General features: G+C 39.5%; 2 protein-coding genes across 5 annotated transcripts in view; one reads left to right on the top strand and one right to left on the bottom strand.

Annotated features, from left to right (window-relative positions):
* Positions 1–19,280, bottom strand: part of RWDD3 (RWD domain containing 3) — an 835,110-nt gene that overhangs the window by 783,114 nt on the left and 32,716 nt on the right. The gene's annotated exons all lie outside the window — the stretch shown is intronic.
* CNN3 (calponin 3) overlaps positions 18,912–19,280 on the top strand; it is a 36,932-nt gene continuing 36,563 nt past the window's right edge. The window contains exon 1 of the mRNA XM_069063389.1: positions 18,912–19,268. Coding sequence (XP_068919490.1) covers positions 19,212–19,268 — 57 coding nt within the window. The 5' untranslated portion in view covers positions 18,912–19,211. The remainder of the gene's footprint in view (positions 19,269–19,280) is intronic.

Raw genomic sequence — 19,280 nt, 5'->3', positions numbered from 1 at the left:
CTATTTAGTTACTTAGTAATTCATCATGACGTTATCCTGATATAGAGTAGCAAAATCTTTTTAATACCTGTACCAAGGCTCTATCTTCTGTAATATTCTGTACTAGGTCCCAGTTTTGTTAGATTTATAATCCTGTCATTCTTCTCTGATTCTTTCTTATCACACCTTTCATATCTCATATCTTCCCCTTGCTCTCCATTCTCACAGATGCTACCCTAGTCTAGAATGGGTCCTCTTCACCCTGGCCTCATTTAATTCCTTTAATTCCTTCAAGACAGCTAAATTAGAGACTGTTAAATAATGCCCCAGCTGCTAGGACCTTTTCTCCTTCTAGTATTTTTTTGTACATAGCTTGTAAACATGCTGTTATTTTCTCCCTCTATACCACATAAGCTCCTTGAAGTTGGGAACAATTTTTTTCTTTGTCTCCCTAGCACCTAGTATAATGCTCAGTATACACAAATCAAATCAAGTCAATTAGCATTTATTGAATGTAGCAGGCTATGCACCTGGAGAAGGAAATGGCAAATCACTCCAATACCTTTGCTAAGAAAATCCCAAATGGGGTCACAAAGAGTTGGACAGGACTGAAATGACTCAACAATAACAACAGCAAGGCTATGTACCAGGAACTGTGCTAAACACTAGGGATAGAAAAAAAGGCAAAGGGAAAACCCCTGATTGATCACCTGACACCTGAATTAATCCAGCACTCTCCTAATTGATTTCCTTGCCTGCAATCTTTCATTTTTTTCCTAATCCATCCTGTCTATGTTTACTAGATTAATTTTCCTACAACTCTCCTTTCATCTTGGCATTTTCCTGCACACAAATCTTTGATGGCTCTCTTCCCACACCTACTGCCAGGATCAGATCCAAACTCTTCATCCTGGCAGATAAAGTCCTACATAATATGGCCTTTGCTTACAGTGAGTATCTAATATAGCAAAGTGCCTTAGCATACATGATCCTCACAACAATCCTGGGAGGTAGGTAGGTGCTGTCATTAAACCTGTTTTACAAATGAGGAAACCAAGACAGACAGAGGCTAGTGACTGCTACCAAGTATCTGAGACTGGATTTGAATTCGTGTATTTCAGAATCAAGAAAAATCAAGAAAACCCCATGGACCATTGCTCGCCAATGATGGTTGACAGCACTGGTAAGTAATGGTCCATGGGGTTACAAAGAGTCAGACAGGGCTGAACAAGAACAGATTCCAGAATCCAGGTACAGAGCTCTACTATGCACTAAGCCACTTAACTCTTTTTTTAAAATAGTATTTCATTTTTCCAATTACATGTAAAGACAATTTTTAATATATATATATTTTTTAATTTTGAGTTCCAAATTTTCTTCCTTCATTCTGTTAGAAAAATATTTAGTCTAGGAATAAACAATACTCATTGGGAAGCCAGGAAGGCTTTTGTTACCTTTATGTTACATTTATTTTTTCTGAATAAATGGGTAGCCTCTTCAAAAGACTACAGAGAATCAGACAAATGCAAGCCCTTTTATGCTACTTCCATTCAAATTTCCTGCTTTGTTCCTCCCTTCAGAACTGGGACTGGTTTCAGCACTTCTGGGTTACAATTTTTCTGACCTGCCCACTACACATTTACTCCTTCATATGTTCCCTCCTCCCAAACATGAGGTAACATGGGTTCCATGACTGGATAATGAGGCTCTAATTCTATGCAGGGTGTGTCAGCTAATATGTATGAGGCTAGTTAAGCATTCTGGTTAATAAAAAGTCGGTGACCATCCTTTGATCCTGGCCAGTTTGAGCCAGCTTAGCCCAGGCCTCTTTCAAGGGCAACTTTACAGATGTCTTCTAGCTATGTGATTGGATAGGGTCACTCTGCCCTTCCTCCCCTCAACCTGATTTACACCTTCCTGCATGTCCTGGGTAACTTCTGTTTTTGCAACATCCATTGTTTCTATAGAATCTGTGGAAACCAAACTGCTAGTATATCTCACAATCCCTCCTTATCTTCCCCTCCCTAAGATGGATAACAATTTGATATAGGTTATATATGTGCAATCACGTAAAACCTAATTCCATAATATTAACTCCCTCTTCTTATCTGTTCAACCCAATCTACCCAATGGGTCTTGACTGGGTACATTATGCATTGGCTCACATCCTTGACTTTATCTTATGCTTTTCCCCTTGTCTAACACGTTCTACTTGTCTTCTGTCCAAATCTAACACATCATTTAAAGCCTTCTCCAACTGCTACCTTCTCCATAAAGAGCTTTGAGTTTTGTCATAATTGATTTGTTTATGAAAAGCTTCCATCTAGAGACAAGAACACCAATGGGGAACATGCTATTTTCCAGTATTTGATGAACTGAACTGTCATGGAAGAAGGACATGATTTTTTGTTTTTTTGGCTTGGTCGCAGGTGGAAGAACTTGGAGCAGTGTCTGGAAATTGTAAAAGTGGACTCAGATTTAACTCAATGAAAAAACTTTCCAAAACTTAGAGCTATTGAAAAGTGGAATAGATCACTTTGGGAAGTGGTGGATTCCCCTTCCTAGGAATCTTCAAGTACAGGCTAGATGGTCAATTATTGGGGATATTGTAGAGGGGATTATTTTTTTTTATTTTAGGGGGTAAGGAGGGAATAGGACTAATGATTTAATTGGTAAAGGGAACTCCCAGTGAAGAAACTCTATCTACCCAGGCAGATCAGCAACTACTCTGCAATTTATAGTTTTAGAGTATTGCCTTGGGCCCTAAGAGGTTAAATGAGTTATCCAAGGAAACACAGTCAGGACTACAGCCCAGGTCTTTCTGACTCCAAGGCCAACTTTCTATTCATTATGCCATGCTGCCTCTAGAGGGGATCCTTTTCCAGGTATGGGTTGGACCAGTAGCCTTCTAAGGTACCTTCCAACCCCGACATTCCACAACTATGTGTAGCCTAGGGGAAGAGAGAAAAGGGTCAAATGGGGCCTACCACCTTGGGGGATATCCAAGTTTAGGTGATGAAAGGAATGTGATTAGCATGAAAAGCAGACAGAGTAGGAGCATTTAGAGAGATAGAAAATGAAACAAGGGAGGAGATGGTATCCTGAAGGAGGGGATGGTTGGTGCTACAGAGAAAAGGTCATTAGATTTATTGAAAAGGAATCCCAGGGTCTCAAGAGATGGCAACCAGGGCCCCAACTAGTAGCAACAGAGGAGATACAGGATTCCAGATAATATGTGAAGAAAAGATGACAGCAAAAAGGTTTCAAGAGAAGATCTTCTTCCAAGGCCCTGCCATACTATACTGTTGCTTACTTTAAAAGAATATTCAAAAAACAAATAAAATTGAAAGTAAAAAAAAAAGTCAGTCAAACAAAACCTCAAGAACAAAAAATTAGAAAAAGAGGTAAAATATCTCACTGGAAAAATATCTAACCTGCAGAACATATCCAGGAGAGATAATCTAAGAATTATTGGTCTACCTGAAAGTCATGATGAAAAAAGGGGCCTGGACAACATCCTCCAAGAAATCATCAAGGAAAACTGCCCTGAGGTCCTAGAACCAGAGGATAAAATAGTTATTGAAAGAATCCACTGGAAACCTCCTGAAAGAGATCCCAAATTGAAAACTCCAAGAAATGTTATAGCCAAATTCCAGAATTATTAGGTAAAGGAGAAAATACTGCAGGCAGTGAGAATGAAACAATTCAAATATTGCAGAACTACAGTCAGGATCACACAGCTTCTACACTTGTAATGGACAACTGAGAAAGCAAGACAGCAAAACCAATAATGATTTGATAGGAGTGTTTATTAACCAGCCGGTGACTGCCTCTCCGAGGGAAAGACAGCAACGAGCTTTCTGTTAGACATAATTTTATAGAAAATGTGGTTGCTAGCAACAGAGTATGTTTCTAAGGAGGTGCAGTGCCATTAGTATTGTTCCTATTGAAGCAAAGCCTTAGTATTGTTCCTACTGAAGCGAAGTGAAGCCATGATCCCTTAGAATCCATGGGAATCTGTGGCATGTTTCTAGCAACACAGGTGAAACATTTCTTTACTATTGGGGCCTATTAGGTGGTTTCCAAGGAACCTAGTAGGGGTCCCCTTCTAGCAGGTTGCAACTGGGAGGGGGCTTTGGTGTATATTCTGGTGGGCACTTCACACTTAAAGACTGGAGGGACTGGAATATGATATTTCATAGGGCAAAGGAGCTTGGGCTACAACCAAGGATCAGCTATCCAGTGAAACTGAGCATACTCTTTCAGGCAAGGAGATGGTCATTCAATGAAATATGGGATTTCCAGACCTTCCTGATGAAAAAGCCAGAGTTCAATGGAAAATTCTATTTCCAAATACAAGACTCAAGAGACATGTACAAAGGTAAACAGGAAAACACACACACACACAGACACACACACACAACTTGTTATTTAATAAGCGCAAACTGTTTACATACCTATGTGGGAGGCTTATACCTGTTAATATGGAGAATTGTATACTTATCTCGACATTTAAAAGGAATATAGATAAATAGAGGGTGTGGGCATAAATTAACTAAAGTGATGATAAAAAATAAACTTTATTAAGGGGTGCCAAGGGACTGTAATGGGAGAAGAAGAAAGGAGGAAGCATAAATGGGTAAATTATGCCACACAAAGAGGCATAAAAACATAGTAGAAGGAAACAAAGAAGGGAGATAAACATTATATGAGCTTTGCCCTCATTGGTTTTGGCATAAGGAGGAAATAACATAATCTGTTAAGTATAGGACTCTATTGTGAAGAGACATAAAACTTATCATAATAGAGGGAAAGAGGAATGGGAGATTTATTGTATGAGATTTATTCTCATCAGTCTTGGCTCGAGGAAGAAATAACATACTACATTAAGTATAAGAATCTATCATACCCTACAGGCAGTAGGAGAGGGAAGAGTTAAGGAAAGGGGGGGGGAGTAGAAGGGAGGGAAGAAGTAGTAAGGGTGAAGGGTAGGAAAAGGGGGGGGTTGATAGGGAGGGAATACTGAGGGAGGTGGTGGTCAAAAGGAAAACTCTTAAGGAGGGGAAGGGAAAAGGTAGAAATAAAAGCATAAACAGGGGATGGAATAGGATGGAGGGGAAGACAAAGATAGTAATCATAACTGTGAATGGGGTGAACTTTCCCATAAAACGGAGGTGGATAGCAGAATGGATTAAAAACCATAATCCTACAATATGCTGTTTACAAGAAACACATTTGAAGCAGAGGGACACAGGGTAAAGGTAAAAGGCTGGAGTAAAATATATTATGCTTCAGCTAAAGTAAAAAAAGCAGGGTAGCAATCCTTATCTCATATAAAGTAAAAGCAAAAATAGATCTAATTAAAAGAGATAAGGAAGGAAACTATAACCTGCTAAAAGGCACCATTGAAAATGAAGCAATATCATTACTAAACATATATGCACCAAGCAGAATAGCATCCAAATTCTTAAAGGAGAAGTTAAGGGAGTTAGAGGAAGAAATAAAGAGAAAACTATACTAGTGGGGAACCTCAATATCCCCCTCTCTGAACTTGATAAATCTAACCTCAAAGTAAATAAGAAAGAAATTAAGGAGGTGAATAGAATTTTAGAGAAGGTAGATATGGTAGGCCTCTGGAGAAAACTGAATGGAGATAAAAAGGAATATACCTTCTTCTCAGCAGTACATGGCACATACACAAAAATTGACAATGTACTAGGGCATAAAACCCTCACAATTCAGTGCAGAAAGACAGAAATATTAAATTCATCCTTCTCAGATCATGATGCAATAAAAATTATATGTAATAAAGGGCCATGGAAGGATAGACTGAAAACTAATTGGAAACTAAATAATTTAATCCTCAAGAATGAGTGGGTCAGGGAGGCTAGGTGACACAGTAAATAGAGCACCAGCCCTGGAGTCAGAAGGACCTGAGTTCAAATCCAGACTGAGACACCTAACACACACAAAAAACTAGCTGTGTGACCTTGGGCAAGTCACTTAACCCCAATTGCCCTCCAAAAAAAAAAAAAAAGAATGAGTGGGTCAAACAAGAAATTATAGAAACAATTAATAACTTCATTCAAGAGAATGACAACAGTGAGACAACATACCAAAACTTGTGGGATGCAGCAAAAGCAGTTCTTAGGGGAAGTTTTATATCTCTGAATGCATACATGAATAAAATAGAGAAAATAGAGATCAATAAATTGGGCGTGCAACTGAAAAAGCTAGAAAAAGAACAAATTGAAAATCTCCAATTAAATACTAAATTGGAAATACTGAGAACCAAAGGAGAGATAAAATTGAAACTAAGAAAACTATTGAATTAATAAATAAAACTAAGAGCTGGTTTTGTGAAAAAAAAAAAGCAATAAAATTGATAGACCTTTAGTCAATATGATAAAAAAAAAAAAGAAACAAGAAAACCCAATCACAAGTATCAAAAATGAAAAGGGTGAATCTACCTCCAATGAAGAAGAAATTAAAACAATCATTGGGAACTATTTTACCCAATTGTATGCCCATACATTTGACAATCTTAGTGAAACAGATGAATATTTACAAAAATATAAATTGCTTAGATTAACTGAAGAAGTAAAATACTTAAATAACCCCATTTCAGAAAAAAGAAATTGAATATGCCATCAATGAACTCCCTAGGAAATAATCTCCAGGGCCAGATGGATCGATTAGCAAATTCTATCAAACATTTAAAGAACAATTGATCTACAAACTATTTGGAAAAACTGGAGGAGTCCTACCAAATTCTTTTTATGACACAAATATGATACTGATACCTAAATCAAGAAGAGACAAAATGGAGAAAGAAAATTATAGACCAATATCCCTCGTGAATATAGATGCAAAAATTTTAAATAAAATATTAGCAAAATGACTACAGAAACTTATCATGAGAATAATGCACTTTGATCAGATAGGACTTATTCCAGGAATGCAAGGATGGTTCAATATTAGGAAAACTATCAGTATAATCGATCATATCAATAATAAAACCAGTAAAAACCATATGTTTATCTCAATAGATGCATAAAAGGCTTTTGACAAAATACAACACCCATTCCTATTTCAAACACTAGAAAATATAGAAATAAATGGAGTCTTCCTTAAAATAATAAGAAGCATCTATCTAAAACCATCAGCAAGTATTATATGTAATGGGGACAAGCTAGAAGCATTTCCAATAAGATCAGAGGTGAAACAAGGATGTCCATTATCACCCCTCTTATTCAATTTGGTACTAGAAATGCTAGCAGTAGCAATAAGAAAAGGAAATTGAAGGAATCAGATTAGGCAAAGAAGAGACTAAGCTATCACTCTTTGCAGATGATATGATGATATACTTAGAGAATCCTAGAGAATCAAGTAAAAAACTACTTGAGATAATAAATGAATTTAACAAAAATGCAGGATATAAAACAAACCCACATAAATCCTCAGCATCCCTATATACTTCTAATGAAAGCCAACAACAAGAAATACAAAGAGAAATTCCACTTAAAGTTACTGTAGACATTATAAAATATTTGGGAATATACCTGCCAAAACAAACCTAGGACCTATATGAACACAATTACCAAAGACTTTTCACACAAATAAAGTCACATCTAAATAATTGGAAAAAAATCAGTTGCTTGTTGCTAGGTTGAGCTAATATAATAAAAATGACAATTTTACCTAAATTAAATTACATATTTAGTGCCATATCAATCTACCAAAAAATTACTTTATAGACCTAGAAAAAATAGTAACAAAATGCATCTGGAAGGACAAAAGGTCCAGAATATCAAGGGAATTAATGAAAAGAAATGCTAGGGAAGGTGGCCTAGCCATACCAGATTTCAATCTGTATTATAAAGCAGCAGTCATTAAAACTACTTGGTACTGGCTAAGGAATGGATCAGTGGAATAGATTAAAGTACACAAGACACAACAGTCAATGACAATAGTAATCTACTGTTTCATAAACCCAAAGACCTCAGCTTCTATAAGAACTCACTATTTGATAAAAACTGCTGGGAAAACTGGAAAACAGTATGGAAGAAACTGGGTATAGATCAGTATCTTACACTGTATACCAAAATCAAGTCTAAATGGGCGCATGATCTAGGCATAAATGCTGATACTGTAAGCAATCTGGGAGAGCAAGGAATAGTTTACCTGTCAGATTTATGGAGAAGGGAAGATTTTATGACCAAACAAGAGTTTGAGAGCATTATGAAATGCAAAATGGATAATTCTGATTACATTAAATTGAAAAGCTTTTGTACCAAAAAAAGTCAATGTAACCAAGATTAGGAGGGAAGTGGGAAATTGAGAAGAATTTTTACAACCAGCGTTTCTGATTAAGGCCTCATTTCTAAAATATACAAAGAATTGAGTCAAATCTATAAGAATACAAGTCATTCCACAATTGATAAATGGTCAAGGGATATGGACAGACTGTTTTCAGAGGAAGAAATTAAAGAAATTAAAATTATAAAAATAAGCACATGAAAAATGCTCTAAATCATTATTGATTAGAGAAATGCAAATCAAAACAATTCTGAGGTACCACATCTCACCGGTCAGATTGGCTAAGATGACAAAACAGGAAAATGATAAATGTTGGAGAAGATGTGGAAAAATTGGGACACTAATACATTGTTGGTGGAGTTGTGAACTAATCCAACCATTCTGAGAACAATTTGGAACTCTGCCCAAAGGGCTATAAATAAGTGTTGGAAAACTATTGACCCAGCAATACCACTTCTGGGGCTGTATCCCAAAGAAATCACAGAAGTGGGAAAAAGACCCATATGTACAAAAATATTTATAGCAGCTCTTTTTGTGGTGGCAACGAATTGGAAGTCAAGGGGATGCTCATCAATTCGGAAATGGCTAAACAAATTGTAGTATATGAATGTAATGGAATACTACTGTGCTATAAGAAATGAGGAGCAGATGGACTTCATAATAACTTGGAGAGACTTATATAAACTGATGCTAAGTAAGGAGAGCAGAACCAGGTGAACTTTGTACACAATCACAGACACATCATATGTGTGATGACTAACTTTGATAGACTGGACTCCTCTCAGCAATACAAGGTTAGAAGACAACTCCAAAAGATTCATGGTGGAAAGGGATATACACATCCAGAGAAAGAACTACAGAGCCTGCAGATTGAAGCAAACTCTCGTTAGTGTTTTGTTTTATCCCTTCTTTTTCATTGTTTAGCCCACTGGTCATAATCCTTTACAACATGACTAACCTTCAGCATGAAGGTATTTGTAGAACATATATTTGATTACATGCCGCTATGGGGCCGGGGGCGGGGGGGGGGGGGGGGGGGGGGGGGGGGATTGAGGGGGGGAGATAATCTGAAATTTAAGAGATTATGAAACTGAATGTTGTAAACTAAAAGTAAATAAAAAGACATCAATAATAAAATTTTTTTAAATGAAAAAAATTAAATCATTATTCTGAGAAGGGGTCCATAGACTTCACTACACTGCCTTTTCTCTCCTTCTTCCTGACTACAAGCATGTCTAGATTAAAACTTCACTTGACCCTATATTCCCCTCAGATCATCTTCTTATATCTCTTCTGCTTTCACAGCAGAACTTTAAGCAAAAGTTATGTATGCTTGTTATCTCCATGTCCTCTCTCCTCATTCACTTCTCAGCCCTCACTGTTATTTTACAGCTGTGTCTGACTCTTTGTGACCCTACTTGGGATTTTCTTGGCAAAGAAACTGGAGTAGTTTGCCATTTTCTTCTCCAGTTCATTTTACAGATGAGGAAACTGAGGCAAACAGGGTTTAGTGACATGCCTAGGGTCCCAAAGCTAGTAAGTGTCTGAGGTCAGACTTGAATTCTGGAAGCTGAGTCTCCCTGACTTCAGGCTCAGCACTCTACCCACTGGGCTTACCTAGCTGCCCTAAAATATGTGGGTTCTCTTCAAAGTTACGAGTGATCTCTTACTTGGCAAATTCCATGGCTTTTCTCAGTCCTCATCCTTCTCTACCTTTATTTATTTTTTGATACTCTTTAACAGTCTCTCTACCTGGATATTCGGGCTCCCAGGCCTTTTTTTTTTTTTGGAGGGCAATTGAGGTTAAGTGACTTGTCCAAAGTCACATGGCTGGTAAGTATTTGAACTCAGGTCCTCCTGATTCCAGGGTTGGTGCTCTTTTCACTGCACCACCTAGCCACCCCAGCTCCCAGGCTTTTACTTCCCTGGCCAAACCTCATTTTTCTTCGATGAATAATAGGATTATCATTTGAAAGTGAGAGGGACCTTAAGTCCATTCCCCTCATATTACAGAGATGAGGAAACTGGTGCCTATCAAGGTTAAGTGACTTATCCAGAGCCACACTCTATCAGTGGTGGGATCTGAATCCAGTTTTTCCTGATTCTAAGTCAATTGCACCAAGATGACTCTCCTTGATATTCCAGTCCTTAATTTGGGAGCATCCCAAGGCTCTGTCCTGGGCCTTCTTATCTTCTCTCTACACATTTTTCATTTGGTGACCTACTTAGGCAACCTAAGGACCTCTAGTCCTTGCCATCTGTGATCTACCATGGCATCATTAGGACTTATAGCTTCTAAATTTTCTTTTATATTCTGTTTCCTACAGTTAGAATTTGAGTTCTTTGGGGTCAGAGACTATCTTGCTTCTTCTTTTTGGATCTCTAGCACTTAGGATAGTGCTTGGCACAGAGTAAGGCCTTAATACATACTTTGTCATTCATTCATTCATTTGTGACCCCACTCACTCTCAGGAGCTTTATTATCATTTTCATGCAGATTACTCTCAGATCTCTATGTCCAGCCCTAGTCTCCTGCATCACCAAATGAGGATTTCAAACAATCCTGTAGGTATCTCAAACTCAACATATCTAAAATAGAAGCTATCTTTTCCTAATATCTACCACCACATTCTAGTCAGTCATGTTCCAAACCTCAGAATCGTACTTGACTCCTCACTCTTTCTCAGCCTCCCTACCTAATGAATTGAGTGTTGTTGATCCTATGTCCAAAACATCTTTAACAGTATTTTATTTTTCCAATTACATGTAAAGACACTTTTTAACATTTTTTTTTAAATTCTGAGTTTCAAATTTTCTTCCTCCCTAAGAAGGTAAGCAATTTGATATAGGTTATATATGTGCAATCCTCCATATCATCTTTTGAATATATACCTTTCTCTCTATGTTGTAAGAGGGGATACTATGAAAAAAAAAAGAGGGTATATTATGGTATCTTGCTTTGCTCCCACAAAATTTATTGGGAGATAATTAACAGCTGTGTGGAAGCTTGCTTATCTTATTTTACTACGACAATGGTCATGCTGGTTCCAGGGAGAACTAGAAACTCAGGGGCTTGACAAACAGCTCAGACCCTAGAGATCATGCCCTGGTCACAAGTATCCTCACTACCACACATAAAGAGGGAATGTAGGGAAATAAAGTGAGGAATTTGAGGAATTTGAACTAACCCTAACCCTTACGGGAAGGACAGAATTGTATAACGTCACTCCTGCTTCTGTATCAGTGTGGGTGTTCCTAGTGAGCACCACACACACTTCCTCAAGGGAAGAGTAATAACTGTCTTCCTCTGCCTATTCTGCTTCTGAGTTCTTTCAGTGAGAAGTGGTTTGCCGTGTGAAGAGGCATATCATGTGGATCTTCCTAAGGGCACCCAGGGAAGCTGAAGCTTGTCCAGGCTAACTCCATGACCCTGCCGGGGAAGTCCCATGATCCCCACAAGCATGTTTCTCACAATGTGGTCAAGTTCAGGCCCTCATCATCCCTCACCTGGGCTATTGAAAGAGCCTCCAAATTTGTCTCTCTGCCTTCTCCATCCCTCCCTATTCCAATCTTAGCCTCTCAATACAATTACCAAAGTGATACTCATAAAGTTGGTTTGACTGTGTTCCTCTCCTCCTCAGTACAAACAAACCTCTGTGATGAAATGCAAAGTTCTTTGTCATTAAAGACCTTACAGCCTGACTCCGACTTATTTTTCCAGATTGTTTCTACAGCCAAACTTGTCTTGTTTTTCTTCATTCTTAGAGAATGTTCTTCATTCATCAATTTCCTTATCGGTGTCTTGACATAGTCTGCCCCTCATGTTTGAAATGCAAGTCTTCCTCACTTCTTCTATCTCTCTGAATCCCCAGTTTATCTCAAAGCTCAGCTCAAAGGCTGAGTCCTCCATGTGGCCTTTACAGATCCCTCCAGCAGATAGTGTAGTAAATACCATTACCTTGTATTTATTTTGCATTTACTTATTTCTGTACACATTATTTCCTTCCAGTAGAACATAAGGTGCTTGAGGGCAGAGACTTTCTATCCCCAGTTCTTAAATTTCCTAGAACAAATTTGGAACTCAAAATTAAAAAAAAATGAATGTTAAAAATTGTTTTTACATGTAATTGGGGAAAAAATAAAATATTACTTTAAAAAATTCCCCTGGAACCTAGCATGTGCTTAACAAATGGTTGTTTGTTAATTAATTATTGTGCCAAAGGCACTGCTTTTGGATAGCTGGGTTTAAGGGAATAGTATATTGATAATGGATTATTTGAGCTATAAGGCCGCCAGCAAGGAACAAAGATCATTTTAAAAGAAAAATTCATGATGTGACAATTGAAGAATTGATGGCTAGACAGTTTAACAAAATATTCACTGCCCAGGTATTTCCATTAAGATCACTGCATATTTGTCTAAAATTGCCTGACAGTCTAAACTGAAATAAAACCAAATCTTTTTTTTTTTAATTTATTGATGCCTTTTGTTTTTTATATTACAGTCATTTCTGGAAATATCTCCCCAGCATTTACCTTGTAACACAAAAACCAATTACAGAAAAACATAGACTATAGTAACCACATCCAACAAAAGCTTTTATAATATCCTATGTTAGTTGTCCCCTGCCTCTCTCTCATGAAAAGGGACCTGTGTTTCATGATTTGTTTTTTTGGGATCATGATTGAAAACTAACCTTTTAAAAATAGAATAAAAAGCACTTTTGTATGTGAATAAAATATCTTTATTACTAAGAACAGCTCATGAAGATGATTTAAGTTAGGTTTAGGTCAGAGTACTAATTCAAAGAGTAAATACAGAAAGAAATTAAGTATTAATTTGATTTTTTAAAAATTCATTTTCCACTGGATAATTTTAAAATTCTGTCTGTGTAACTAAAGCAACTTATGATGGTGTTAAGAATTTCTATCCTCCCTTGAAGACCTCAGGTTTCTTTGGAACATTTAATGGTGCCCACACTTGATGGGACTACTCTCTATAAATTTACCAAGAATATCTTACTTGCTAAAACAAACAAAAGAAAAGCCAAAAACTCAACACTCATCTTTGTGACCTCCCTGAAACTTCTGACATTGCTGACTCCACTACTCGTTTGGTTTCCATGACAGCACTACTTTGTTCTTCTCCTACACATCTAATCTTTCCCAAATCCAGTCCTAACCTTACCCCTAAATTCTAGTCTCACATTACAAACTGCCTGCTGGATATATACCTCTGATTGGTTCTGAGGCACCTCAAACTCAAACATCCAAAATACACTTCACATTTTCTTCCATCCCATCCCTTCTTCAAACTTGCCCTGTGGCGGGCATCACTAATTCTTCTAGTCACATATGTTAGTTACAACAAATAAGTCAATAAACATTTATTAAGTGCCTACTGGGTACCAAGCACCGGGAATATAAAAAGAGGCAAAAGACAGTCCCTACCCTCAAAAAAGTTACAATTAAATGGGGGAAAGAATATGAGAACCATCTTGTTGATTCTACCTCACAACATCAATGTACTTCTGTTCATGCATATAACCTCTACCCTAGCTCACACCCTAATCTCTTGCTTGGACTATTTTGACTATTTCAACAGCTTCTTAATTAGTCTCCCTCTTTCCAATATCTCCTCACTCCTTTCTATCCTCCATTTAGCTGCCAAATTAATATTTCCAAAACACAAATCTGACCATGTTATTCATATACACACAGACACATCCTTTCATGTCTTCAAAAGATCTGTGATTTCATCACTGTAGATACTCCACCTGCATATGGCAACCCTAAAACACCTTGGGAGATGGTTTCCATGAGCTGCTGTGGCCAAAACTATTTACTACTTAGTGGTGAACCTTTTCGTGAAGATCCTCTGCGCACTCAGCTAGACTGATCCTCTAAGGTAGCTTGGTCACTGAACTCAAATCTGAAAACTTTCCATTTTGAGAAGACCTGTCAGAACTTCTGTTCTGTTCTTGCAGCAGGGCCTTCTGGGATTTGAGGTCCCTTCCATGCCTTTACAAAGTATTTCATTAAGACTTGTGGAGGAATTCACAATTACCACTAATAAAATTTATGAATAACTTAATAATTTCTTATTCCATTCTAGAAATACACATTCATACTCACACAAAGAAAATCATTGGCACAAGCTACTGGAAAATTATGGTAATTATTGTACATTCATTTTAAATCGTCATAGGACTTTCTTTCTTTCTTTCTCTTTTTTTCTTTCTTTCTTTCATCTTGACAGGGATGTTGCAATTTGGGAACTTCTTTTCTCAACTGAGTTGCCATACCTGTTTCCACTACTTCTGGTGAAACAAGAATGTTCACCTGATTTGGCTTCTGCAAAACAAAACTCAATTATCAGTTCTGATCTTGACATTTTACCTCTCTATTCTGAATATGTGAGTCATAAGGTTTTTTTTTTTTTTTCCTGGAGGTTAGGAAGGAAATAGGGAAAGCCCTCTGCAGAAGTAATTATAAAACAGAGCAAGTATTATGCAACATAAGTATTTTCATCCCAGAGGACATGAACAGCATAAGATCTTCTGACCTCACAACACCAGAAGACCCCAGGCCTGGTCTCTCCCTAAGACCCTCACAAAAGGGAATTCCAGGGTTGAAAAGGTCAGTGTCTCTCTACCTACTGTCAGGAGTTGACAAAACAACTATTGTCTCTGCCTTTGGTATCATCTCAAGTTTGGGCTGTACAAGGGCAGAGACTTCCTAGGCTTATTCACTTCTCTGCAACTTATGACTTATGTGACCGTGGGTAAGTCTCTTCACATCTCACTTCATTTTCCTCGTCCAGAAGATTGGACTAGACAACCCTCTAAGGCCCCTTGGCTCTAAATCTATGGTCACATCTATCCCCTTATGTTAAAATTTCTCAGAGCTGATCCATCAGTAAATATTTCTTGGACAGATTCTACAGATAGAGACAAATTGGGTCTAGAATTGAATAGGAGGGAGAGATTAGTCTGGCTTGTATTACTGTTTCCAATGACCACAAGCTTCTCCTCGAAACAAAATCTCATCTTCTTAGCATCAATATACTTGGGTGATGTTTACAGCTGTAAATTGTAGAAAACCACAATCTCTAAGTCTCACACAAAGAGAAATAGGGAGATATATGGTAGGTATAAATGTACTATAGCATACTCTCAAGGATAAATTGTGAGCACAAAATAGCATAAAATATATCATCAGAGATTTATGATTAGAAAAGGAAATGAGCAGGTGAAGTATCAAGGGAAAACCCACCTAGTAAAATCAATCCATCAATCAGTAATCACTTAGAAGGCACATTTCATGCCTGATGCTGTGCTAGGGACTGAGGATACAAGGATAAAAAATGAGTAGTCTTATTTCTCAAGGAGCTTATATTCTATGAGGAGAAAGTGTGTGTGTGTTGGGGGGGGGGGGAACTGACCAATGAGTCCAGTCCTTATGAATATGAAATAGCATGCTCTGATAATGCAACCCCCTACATGAACTTCAGAGCATGTGCAGGTATTGTTTCTGGCCTCCTTACCATGTGAAAATGTAGAACCTTTCAAATGGCTGCTGAGCCAGAACAAAGAATGATTTAAAAAGGCATTAATTTGGTCCCTCTTTCTTGCCTGGTTGGTTTGAATGAAGTCATAATATCCCTACCTGGCCATGACTACAAGTCTCTGAAGCTCTTAGGTGAAGGAGTATTAGATTAGACCTTGTGAGCTTTGAAAAGTTGGGAAAGGAAGATACCAGAGGTCAGAATCTATGTCAGATTTTGTGGACTGATGTGCCCAGCAAAGAACAAAGTCCCATCATCTTCTAGAAGGGGTCAATAGGCTGTGTTGAATTTGGGAGTGAATTTTACGGATGAATGCTTTATAGAAACCAAGTTTAAGCTCATTCTCTCCAGGTACAGAGTTCTACTTCTCCAAGAGTGCCCCTCACTTAAGGCAGAGCTGCTCAGAGAGGTCAGCCTCTCTTAAATCCAATTCCAATGTAAGTCAAGACATCACCCTCCCTATATGACTGGTCTTCTTTAAGAATGAAGGGATGGGGTGGGGGAGGCTAGGTGGCGCAGTGAATAGAGCACCGGCCTTGGACTCAGGAGGACCTGAGTTCAAATTTGACCTCAGACACTTAACACACACACACACACAGACACACAAACTGGCCAGGTGACCTTGGGCAAGTCATTTAGCCCCAATTGCCCTACCTTCCCCTCTCCAAAACAGCAGAAAAAGAATGAAGAATGAACAACAGCAAAAGATTTACTTAGCCATAGCAGAGGAAGGATATTCAAGGACAAGTACTGACAGGTACTTCAGAAACCTCTGAGTGCTCAGCTGAATGTAACTCCTTTGACTTGAGTAGCCATTAAGCTAGTTTTAGAGAGGCACCTGGATTTCCTTAAGGCTGTTTTGTACTCAGGTGACCCAGAAGTGATGTCAGCAGATTGAGCCTTTAGTCTCCCCCAGCCAACCTAGTACAGATGATGATCCCATATCTTTTAAAGAAAAACTAGCCTAATTTGCAGAGGGTATTGCTCCTACCACAGACCCCATAACACTTTGTTATATTAAATTTATTTATGTATAAATCATTTGGTTTGGAAATTGTACTTCTTTTATTGACCCTGAAGCTTCTCCATGAAACGAGGACTCATCTTTTTAACACTAATATTTTTCTGGTATTATTGTATGGCTGTCAGTTAAGACATATACTCTGAAATCTCTGAAGAACTGAAGTTGAGGACAAAGGGCAATGGAGAGGAATATACTGGAGTGTAGAAGGAATGCAAATCTGAGAAATGTTTGATCCCTAAAAAGATGGAAGGGTTACCTAGAAAAAAGGATAATTTATGGACAACCCATTGTTTCATTGGCTTCCACTCAACTGAGACCTTTAAGTCAGTCCCCAGCACAAATGACTAGAAATTCTCAATTCAAGATGCAAAGAGACCATTAAGAAAAACTAGCATTTACTAGTCAAGCACTATGATTCAAGTTACAGAATCTTCCAAGCAAGTGGAGGAGTTAAGGGTAATTTTGGTGTTATGAGTGTATTTTATCTCAAAGGTAGCTCAGTATATTTCAGAATGAAGAAAATTCTGGAGATGATCTTTTGGTTCAAATAGGAAAAGGTTATTATCAAAGAAAGCAATAGGCAGCTACATAACCCAGGGGACAGAGCCAGGGGCCTAAAGTCAGGAAGATTCATCTTCCTGAGTTCAAATCTTGCCTCAGCCACTTACTAGCTGTGTGAGACTGAGCAAGTCACTTAGCCCTGTTTGCATCAGTTTCCTCATCTGTAAAATGAGCTGGAGAAGGAAATGGCAAACCACTGCAGTATTTCTGCCAAGAAAACTCCCAAATGGGCTCATGAAGAGTCTGACATAACTGATAAAAAAAAAATCATCAAAGCATCCAAACAGCACTGCTAAAATTGGTATTAAGGGACGGGGGTTTCTTCTTGTCATCTCTATAATTTTTAAGTTTCTTCAAGATTTTTGGCCAAGTTCAGAATCCCATAGCTCTGAACCAGATCCCCATTTCTTAGTATAGATTCAAACTAAAAGTGCACCCGCAGTACCTAGTGAGGAGGCAAGGATAGGTTGCAATTTGTATGAGAAGGGAATGCTTAGATCTTTGAGACAGCAGGTCCGTTAGGGAACATAAAAGACAAGTATTTATTCCCTATTCCCCTATATTTATCTCAAATTACCCCATCCACAGCCATAAGCTCCTTGAGGGCCCGGTCTGTCATTAAAAACAAATAAACAATGGTATCTCTAAAAAAAAAAAAACAACTTTGAGTTTTATTCTGCCTCGAGGCTTGCTAGCTGTAGCAGTGTGATCAGGGCAAGGGTATTTAACCTCAGCCTCAGTTTCCTCATCTGTAAAGCGGCAATAATGATAAGCACACAGAGTCGTGGCGAGAATCTAACATAGATGCACAGCACTTTGCAAACTTGACAATGCTAATGATTAGTGTAACCGTTATCCGAAGGGCATCCCGTACCCAGTAGGTGCAGGATACGTGTGCGTGTCCTTCACAATGGCCTTCTCTGGGTTCGTTCTCGCCTGCCTTTTTCTCACTACATTTGGAGGTACGGACCTCGAGACTTTGCACCCCGGCGAGCCAGCCCCAAGGGATCCAGGTGAGCCCAGGTGACCTCTGAGCGGCCTGGAAGGGACAGGGGTCCTGGGGACCCCGGTCCTCCTCTTCTGCGCAGGGCACGGGAGGGCGGTCGGGGTGGGCCGAGGAGAGTCCCGGGCCGGGGGTGGCGGCGGATGCCTGGTCGTTGACGTTACCTTCAGGCTTCGGCTGGGGGGCGCCCCCGGCTCCCGGCGCAGCCCCGCCCCGGGCCCCCACTCTCCCTCCTTCTCCCGGACCCCGCCCGGAGGTGGAGCCGCCGGCCCCGCCCGGCCTAGCTCCGGGGCACGAGGTGGCTCGTTAGTCTTAGGGCTGGGGGAAGCGGGGAGGAGAGGGGGAAGGGCTCTAACTTCCCTCTCGGCTCTTCAATTGGCCAGGCTGGCCCTCCTCGGAAAGAGAGGGCGGGGAGGAGGAGCTTGCCCATTGGTCGGCCTCCTCCTCCAATCCCTAAAGGCTTCGGGAAGAGGGGCGGGGGGGGGGGCAGTTTGCGGGGAGCCGCGGTGCGGGTGGTGCAGCGAATCTGGTTCCGTACTAGAACGTTCCGCGGGCAGCCGTCTAGCCCAGCCCAGCCCCAGGGCCAGCCCCGGACCCTTGCCTAACTCCCTGACCGCCGCTTTCCTAGTGCTGTCTCCTGAGACGCCACGCGGAGCATCCTAAGCAGCTGCTGCCGCCGCCGTCGGGGGCCCAGCGAGGGAGGCAGGATCCTCTGCCGTGGAGGCTGACACGCGGGACCGGACTCGAGCCACAAACGCCATGACCCACTTCAACAAGGGCCCTTCGTACGGGCTCTCGGCCGAGGTCAAGAACAAGGTAAATGCGGTC

This window comes from Petaurus breviceps, unplaced genomic scaffold (genome assembly GCF_028583685.1).
Source record: "Petaurus breviceps papuanus isolate PSGF00001 unplaced genomic scaffold, PetGlider_PUasm1.0 90564, whole genome shotgun sequence".
In the NCBI taxonomy this organism is placed as follows: Eukaryota; Metazoa; Chordata; class Mammalia; order Diprotodontia; family Petauridae; genus Petaurus; species Petaurus breviceps.
The sequence above is the reverse complement of the archived record's forward strand: the minus strand, read 5'-3'. Positions and strand labels throughout refer to the sequence as shown.